Source organism: Cyprinus carpio, chromosome B1 (genome assembly GCF_018340385.1).
Source record: "Cyprinus carpio isolate SPL01 chromosome B1, ASM1834038v1, whole genome shotgun sequence".
NCBI classification, from domain to species: domain Eukaryota; kingdom Metazoa; phylum Chordata; class Actinopteri; order Cypriniformes; family Cyprinidae; genus Cyprinus; species Cyprinus carpio.
The window spans coordinates 40,359,958-40,368,799 of record NC_056597.1 but is presented as its reverse complement, the minus strand read 5'-3'; the positions used below and the strand labels follow the sequence as shown (position 1 = coordinate 40,368,799).

The 8,842-nt window shown below is 35.1% G+C and overlaps 2 protein-coding genes across 2 annotated transcripts; one reads left to right on the top strand and one right to left on the bottom strand.

The window, feature by feature from the left end:
• Positions 1 to 600: 600 nt before the first annotated feature.
• LOC109093434 (microfibril-associated glycoprotein 4-like) lies at positions 601 to 2,097 on the top strand. Its single transcript, XM_042717463.1, has 5 exons — positions 601 to 807; positions 894 to 1,103; positions 1,184 to 1,280; positions 1,382 to 1,549; positions 1,629 to 2,097. The coding sequence occupies exons 1-5, from the start codon at positions 802 to 804 to the stop codon at positions 1,880 to 1,882; spliced, it is 735 nt and encodes a 244-aa protein (XP_042573397.1). The 5' UTR covers positions 601 to 801; the 3' UTR covers positions 1,883 to 2,097.
• A 5,133-nt stretch (positions 2,098 to 7,230) lies between these two features.
• On the bottom strand, positions 7,231 to 8,159 carry LOC109093443 (microfibril-associated glycoprotein 4-like). Its single transcript, XM_042717461.1, is given in 4 exon segments — positions 7,231 to 7,403; positions 7,492 to 7,659; positions 7,779 to 7,875; positions 7,956 to 8,159. Coding segments are annotated over 4 exon segments (642 nt in total).
• Positions 8,160 to 8,842: the final 683 nt, after the last annotated feature.

The following is an 8,842-nucleotide window of genomic DNA, read 5'->3' as shown; positions in this document are numbered from 1 at the left end:
TTCTGTCCGAGAGTATATAGAGCAGCTTGTGCAATTAAATGTTTAAAAGTTGTGAAATTCTGCAGAAGAACAACCGAGGCGAGTCACCAAATCAGTGATCCTGGAGTATTAGAACGGAACGTGTGGAAAATAAAAGATTCTGATCAGCTGAAGTTTTCCTTCGGTTATATTCACCGTTCTGTATGAAAGAAAGTGATTTGATTTGTTTGTTTGAGGGTTTCAGTGGTCTCTCTCCTGTGAATATATATCTTTCCATTCAGACTCGTTCAGCGTTGTGAGTGGCCTCTCCAGTCTGAATTCAGTCTGTTAATCTGTTATCTATTGTTGGAGTGGTTTGGGTGTTTATGGAAAGCTGGTAAATGTTTTTGAAACAGAATTATTAGTGTTGTGTTAATGATTTTAAGATTATTGGTGATTAGGTGGATGGTATTTGAGAACATTCTGTGCGTACAGGTGATTGTAGGTACAGGGAAGTTCCCTTATTTCACAATCTTGGGTAATCTGTAAATGAGCGAAAATAATGTTTCACCTAAATTTCTTAAAACGGACTTTGACACTGAGGAGGAGCCTGGATGTCAGATATTTAAAGGAGCGTTTGTCTCGTCTACAGCTGGAGAACACCAACGGTGAGTTGCTGGTTTATTCTTCAGCATTTTCCTTAAAGTCCGTCTGGACATTCAGAAGTTTATATCATTTTACACAAAACAGCTAATACAGTGAAACGATCGAAGTAAATCATTCTTTCATCTCTTTAAGGAAACGAAGATTTCTGCTGTGATCTACCGGGAAGAAAGTGTGAAGATGGAGGTAAGTTAATCTGTTTCCTGCATTTCGTCACTTCCTGCAGATTATTATCACCTCTCCAGTGATGTTCATCTTTTTCCCTCGTGCAGATGATGGTGTTTTTGGCAGCTCTTCTGCCTGTTTTATTGGGCTGTGATTGCGGTCATGATGTAGACAAACCGGTTGACTGCTCTGATGTTTATAAATCAGGAGAAAACGTCAGTGGGATTTACTCCATCTATCCAGCAGGTGATGTTCCTGTCTGGGTTTACTGTCAGATGATCTCAGATGGGAAAGATGAAGACAAAGGAGGATGGATGGTAATAATGTGACTTCAGATCATTAAAAACACATCAAAACCTTTATTATAAATCATATATTCTATATGAACTCCTCACAGGTGATTCAGAGGAGAATGGACGGCAGTGTGAATTTCTATCGGCCATGGAATCAGTACAGGAGAGGATTTGGGAATGTGGAGAGAGAATACTGGCTGGGTAAGATCTCACAGCGTGTGTGTGTTTGTGTGTGTGTGTGTGTGTATGTTCATGTCCAGTGTTTGGTTGAACGTGTTCTTCATGTGTGTGTGTATGATCAGGGCTGGAGAACATGTACCAGGTGACACGCAACAGGAAGTACATGCTGAGAGTGGATCTGGAGGACTTTGAAGGAAGGAAGGGTTTCGCTCTGTACTCTTCCTTCTCTGTAGATTGTGAGTGTGCTGGATATCAGCTGCATGTTTCAGGATTCACTGATGGAGGAGCAGGTAGGACACTTTCATTTACACTCATGAAAACACATTTCCTTTGGGTTATTTTCATTAGTGATGCTCTCCCTCTCTGCAGGCGACTCTTTATCTGGCCATAATGGATACAAGTTCTCCACCTTTGACAAGGACCAAGATGCTTCAGATATTAATTGTGCTAAACAGTATCTTGGGGCATTTTGGTACTCAGCCTGTCACAATACAAACCCCAACGGAGTGTATTTATGGGGTGAAGATCCCACCTATTACGCCATTGGTGTGGCTTGGTCAACATGGAAGAATTACGCAGTCAGTATGAAATTCATCAGCATGAAGATAAAACGTGTGTCTTAGAAACATTACAGTGCTTCTGAAGGGAGAACATTTGTACTTAATTTTATGACCTCAGTTTTGTATTTTAAGGTTTACGTTACTCTTTGATTTGCGTAAAGAATCATTGTGTGATTTGTATGCCTGGTTTTGTAGTGCATTGAAATCTTTTGTGGAGTTCCTGTTTACAAGATTCTTCACTAAATAAACTTTCAGTAAACTCCTAGAGTGAATTTAAACTATTGGTCAGACCATTGGTTCTTTCCTGACACTAAATATAAAAATGTGAATATGTCCAGCTTTCAGCAGGAATACTATGTTTCTGCAACATAAATGATTGATGCATATAGATTCAGTCGTAGCACACACAGTCTCTGAAAGCAGATTAAAATCTCACACATGCTCGGAGGATGGATAATGTGGAATCTGATGGTCCTAAATACTCCTTGGTTCCTGACTGGGCACCATGTGTGTTGTCGAGTGCCCTCAGAATGCAAACACTTTCAAAAAACAAAGATATTTACCTTTGATCATTCGATTTTTTTTTTTTTTTTTTTTTTGTACGTAAAATAATATTTACTGCAGACTTTACTGTTTTATATACAATATGTTATTTTTGTGAATAATCAGAACGGAGGTTGACCACGGAGCTTGAAACATGCAGCTCATATCCTATCATCATGAAATTATATATTGGGATATAATTTTGTCATAACTTTGTGTGCTATATGGGTACTTTATTGGTGAGGACCATGCATTGTCGCTTAATGCATGTATAGGCTAATCGTGTAGGCTTCACATGCCTTTTATATTTTGACATATTTTTGCCCTTTTCGCTGATAGTAGCATTCGCATAATGCCGTGTTTAGGCTACAGGGCTCTAGACTCATTCTTCCCACTGGTCGCTCTTTTGCAACTTTTTCAGTTGGTCTTGGTTGCACCAGCACATCATTTGCAGTTTTATTTTTTATTTATTTATTTTTTTTTTTTTGCTACAACATGGCATCAATGCAATTAACTTTTATCATAGTTTATAGTTATATGGTAACGAGTGTTCAACATTCAACCCGTTCTTTTTTATGAGTATTATTTGGACGCTTTCACTTCGAATTTGCAATTTTGGTGTCACGTTTTACAAGAAAAGATAATTGTCTGTTTTGCTTGTGTACACTTTTCACTTTTTAACACTAAAACAAAAGATTAATTCATTGTTATAGCCTACTTGATTAAAAAGCACAACAACAATAAAACAGTAGGCTATAATGACAAACTACCCAGCTAACAGAATTCTGTTATAAGAACGTTCTCCAAATATTCAGTGTTGGTTCTGGGAACGTAACAAATGTCCAGTTTTCTTGACGTTAGAGGAATGTTTTTAAAAGGTATGATGTATGATGCATTTATTACTTACCAGATTTACTTTATTTCTGTCAGATGTCTGCAGAAGATCTTATTGAGAATTAACAGAGGTTTAGATGTTGACATCTTATTGAAAGTTTAGTTTGAGGTCACCATAATGGAGATCGTTGTTTACTTTAGTTGAGCTCTTGACCCTTGACTTTTACCAAGATGCTTCTTTTGCAACAGAGTGTTTTCAGAAAACATTTCTGCATTTATAAAGCAGCTCAACATGTCTTTTTTTATTTTTTGAGAAGGTTGTGATTTTTTTTTTTAAAAATTTTTATATTAATGAAATAATTTAATTTATGTTTGAAAAAAAAAATGAACATTGCCGTCATTTATGTTAGATTGTCCAAAACTATTTAGAAGTTTAATACATCACACTTAGACATCAGCACTCATCATACAAACCTCAACAATGGTGACAATAAAAAAATATAAATAAAATGCAGCAATACATGCTGGGAGCCATGCATGTGTTTCGTATGCTGGCATGAAGCATGTCACCGTTGTTGTGTTTCATATGGCAAACGTTTTGCTTATGAAGTGCAACAACAGTGTTACAAATAATTTCATTTCACATTGGTTGAGTTTTACATCTCTTAATCCTTAATCACTGTTTGGGGTCATTCTGACCCCACTGGACTTTTCCTTCATTTTTTTAAAAGTGTTACCTTCATCTCAGGGGCATGAAACTCTGTGACTTTTCCTAAATAATCTATCTAAACATACACACAAAAAAAACTGGGCTTGATTTGGTTGTTCTAAAGGTGTGTTTTAAAAAAAATACCATTTAAGGTGTTGAAAATTTATGGGAAAATGAATGGGAAAATGAAAAAAATTACTTTTTTAAATTTTGTTTGTCAAAAAAATAAAAGTGTGTTAAGTAAATCCATTATAAATCTGAAATTTTCTACATATAAACCAAGGTCTGGTCCTAGAGCATAAATAAAAAGTAGAACAAACAATTCACTTTCTCATATACACACACACACATGAAAAACACACACATGTGACTGCAACAGAGAGCATTTTTATAGAAATTGGCAAATAAAATCAACTAAACTGGCATAAATCTGAAAAATGTCACATATGCAACATGGAACAAGCATGTTCCATAATTGTTGATAAATAATTTTCTGAAATAAATAGTATGTGATTACAGTCATGTCATAGTGTTGACTTGTAATGTTTCTGCAAATGTATGTATAATAATTTGCAAAAGCAGATCATTCAAAATATATCAGACAACAACAACATACTCTTTGACAAAAATACAGATTTATTATGTATTTCAAAATGTTTAAATATATATTCACAAAATATATATATCATAAAGTTGTGAGGAGAAGTTGAAGCATCAAGAAAAATGAAGTGAAATGAATGAGTCTCTATGGACCTCTATTGGATACATGTGGTCATTGCACTTTAATTCCTTAACTATAAGAAAAAAAGTTTTTCGACTAACCTCCAGATGGCAGTATTCTATCCCTAACACATAGAGCAATGTCCAAAAACTATTTAGATTGAATTAAGATCATCATTTAAGTGATTTTTTTCTTTAACAAATAATATTTCATGTGCCAATTTATGGCCTAGTTATGTAATTGTGCAGTAAATAGGTAAAAAACTTCAAAATTTCCACAAAAACACAAAATAAATGTATATTTGAGAAGTAAATAAAAATATATATATATATATGGCTTTCCATATAAAAGATGTATATTTCCTTATGCAATCGCTCTTTAAATGTTTGGGGTCAATCTGACCCCAAACATCTTAAGCGTTATCCTTTTTTAATAGTGATTAAGGGTTAAAAACATTTCAATTCCTTCAATTAGCAAGTACAAAAAAAGCAGTAATTTAAACTAATGTGATAGTTTGTCAGTTATTAAAACCAACTTGTTGAGCTGCTTAATCAACGCAGACATGTTTTTGCAAACACCTGTGATTGTTGGAAGAGCAGTAATTCAGAAAAAGTCATGGGTCAAGAGCCCAACTAAAGGAAACACTGATCTCCATTATGGTGACCTCAAACAAAACATGTTCGATAAGACATCAACATCTAAACCTCTGTTAATTCTAAAGAAGTGAAAAAAGTGAAAGTGACATGACATACAGCCAAGTATGGTGACCCATACTCAGAATTCGTGCTCTGCATTTAACCCATCCAAAGTGAACACACACCTGGGGCAGTGGGCAGCGATTTATGCTGCAGCGCCCGGGGAGCAGTTGGGGGTTCGGTGCCTTGCTCATGGGCACCTAAGTCGTGGTATTGCCAGCCGACTCGAATCCACAACCTTAGGGTTAGGAGTCAAACTCTCTATTCACTAGCCCATGACTTCCCCCAAAATAAGAACTTCTGTAGACGTCTGACAGACATAAATTCAATCTGCTTAGTAATATTGTAAGTGGAGCTGATAATGCTGTTTGTGGAGTTATTTAATCACATCTTGAGAGATTTTAAGTCTTTTATCTTCAGTTCATCTAAGCCTGTGGCTGAAGAAAGCTGTAGTTTGTGTTTTTATTTCTCTTTCTTTTAGTGCTTGTTCACAGCCGGTGTTTGAATGATTGAAAGAATGTTTCAGGAACATCATACTAACCTTTAAATAACATTCTACTAACATTAAGGAAACTGGATATTTTTATGTTTTTGCAATGTTACAAATCAACGTTCCTAGAATGTTGTTTTTTAAATCAAAATTAAGTTAAAAGAACGTTTGAGGAACATCATACCTTTTAAAAATGTTGCTCTAACGTCAAGAAAACTGGACATTTTTTATGTTCCCAGAATCAACACTGAATATTTGGAGAACGTTCTTGTACCAAAATTCTGTTAGCTGGGTAGATAACGTTTATTAACAAAAAAGAATAAGATAAAGCATGGCTCCACATGCTATTATATACACCGACTAATAAATTATAGAATGTTTTGCAAACAGTGAGGAATCAAATAAATAAATAAATAAATAAAAGGAAATAAAGAAAGCTTGTGCTTTCATTTATTTTTGTTTTTATTTATCATAAATGTGTTATGTTATATTAGGGTAGGCTATACCATAGGAGGGGTTTAGAGAGACTGAATCTTAGAACTGCTTCGAACAAATCATTTGAGAATCATTGGAAAATGAGGTGATATTAAATGCATATTTTGAGAAAATGAAAGGGTTGTTTGACCTTGCATGACTGTAAACCTACTGTAGAAGACTCCCAAAACAATACTAACCTTAGAAATGGCATAATAAGGGCACTTTAAGATCATAAAAATATTGAAGCTAAAAGATTTCATAAAGCAGTTATGGTAGCCACGCCAGTAGCGTGAAAGGGGGCTAGCGTCTGTATAGAGATGCTAAAAAAGGTAGAAATTTAATTTAGCATTTATATACACATTAAAAAAGTTTTATTTCATTTTTACGTTTTTTAATGAAATATAGATTTTGAATGATGAAAATTAGTTTGTGTCTGCTTATTCTATTCTTTAGTGTTTGAAGCATTAAAGAAGAAACCGCATTTTCTGTATTTCATTTCTGGGTTAAAAAATTAAAAATTAATGGATGCAAAAGCACAAGGACTGAAAAAGTACACATTGTTTATATACATATAATAGATTGTACTAATAGGGAAAGATTATCAGTTTATAAACAGTTGAACTGAATTCCTTAATAACTCTTTCTGATGTCTGTTGTTGAGAGAAACAAATCCACATCATCACAATGCCTTTCATTGCTTGAGTTCATTAAAGTTTATTTTTGATTCTTTTAAGTTGCAAAAAAAAAAAGGAATAAAGAACTGATGAGAGTACACAGCAACAGATTTACTAAGATACAAAGTTTACAGAGAAAAGGAAACCCTTAAACCTTCTGACTGTAATGTTTCTTCAGAATTTTAAGAGTCTAATATGATCTTCTTGTTTTTGTGTTTATTGGATTTGGTAAAATTGGTGAAATTGTTCTTCCAGGTCTTCCATATATTTAAAAAATGGTGGGATCGTCTCCCCATAAGTACACACCATTGGGATTTGCATGGTGACACTTCTTGTACCAAAATGCCCCAAGATACAATCTGGCACAGTTTTGGTCATAGAGGTCTTGGTCCTTGTCTAATGTGGTGAACTTCTGATCATTATGGTTGGCCAGAGAGTCGCCTGCAGCAAGAAAGAGCATTGAGGACATATGGTGTGCATTTACTCATTTGAGTATGTTTTTTTTATAATGTGAATTAATAAGACCTACCTGCTCCTCCATTTTTGAATCCTGAAACATGTAGTTTATAGCCATCGGCTTCAGGACCCACAGAGAAGGATGAGTACAGAGCAAAGACTTTATTTCCATCAAAGTCCTCCAGATCCACTCTCAGCATGTACTTCCTGCTATTTGTCAGCTGGTACATGTTCTCCAGCCCTGATCATACACACACATGAAGAACACGTTCAACCAAACACTTGACATGCACATCCACACAAACACACACACACACACACACACACACACACACACACACACACGCTGTGAGATCTTACCCAGCCAGTATTCTCCCTCCACATTCCCAAATCCTCTCTTGTACTGATCCCATGGCCGATAGAAATTCACACTGCCGTCCATTCTCCTCTGAATCACCTGTGATGGGTTTATACAGAATATATGATTCATAATGAATGTTCTGATGTGTGTTTAATGATCTAAAGTCACATTATTACCGTCCATCCTCCGTTGTCTTCATCTTTTCCATCTGAGATCATCTGACAATAAACCGAGACAGGAACATCACCTGCTGGATAGATGGAGTAAATCCCACTGACTGTTTCTCCTGAGTTATAAATATCAGAACAATCATTTCCATCCTGACATTCACTCATCAGTACAACTTGTAGAAGAGCAGCCAAAAACACCATCATCTACATGAGACACAGAGAGAAAGAGATGAACATCAATGAAGCTGAAAACATCTCTAGGAATGTAGAGTTATTGATGAACTTACTGCCATCTTCTCAATCTCTCCTCAGTAGATCACAGCAGAGATCTGATTTATCTAGACAAAAATAACAGAAACATTTTTATATTGTCTTCTTTGACTTTTTTTTAGTTTATTAAAGTTGTATAAATGTCTGAATGTTCAGTGATGTAAATGAAGAATAAATCAGTAACTCACCGTTTGTGTTCCTTCAGTCTGTCACAAACACTCTTTATATCTGTCAGATTCTCAGGTTCCTCATCGGATTAAAGAAGAAATTTACATTACAAAAACCCGTATTTTGGAGGCAAATAAAATGCAAGTTAAACCTGAAGTCACAAGCTGTATTTGCTTTGCTTGCAGTGCATTGGCCCCGAATTGCTGGTTTTCCACTATATTCTTGTTATTGTTCTTCTTCTTATTCTTGAATGGAAGTCTATAGCAGTCCATAGAACTGTTTGATCAAATATTGTGATGCACATGTGATGCTCAGGACTGTAGAGTGTGAGGCAGAAACCAGTAGGAAATCACAAACCATTTGTTTTAATGTTGTAAATATTGAAACTATCATTTACATAGCATTATAGAAATATAATTTATTTTATAGAAATAGAAATAAAATACCCAGATTTG

Bases quoted from the DNA above. Each gene is read 5' to 3' on its own strand.
- LOC109093434 (XM_042717463.1), top strand. The intron at 1,281-1,381 runs GTAAGATCTCAC...GTGTATGATCAG, and splicing joins GGAGAGAGAATACTGGCTGG to GGCTGGAGAACATGTACCAG. The intron at 1,550-1,628 runs GTAGGACACTTT...CCCTCTCTGCAG, and splicing joins ATTCACTGATGGAGGAGCAG to GCGACTCTTTATCTGGCCAT.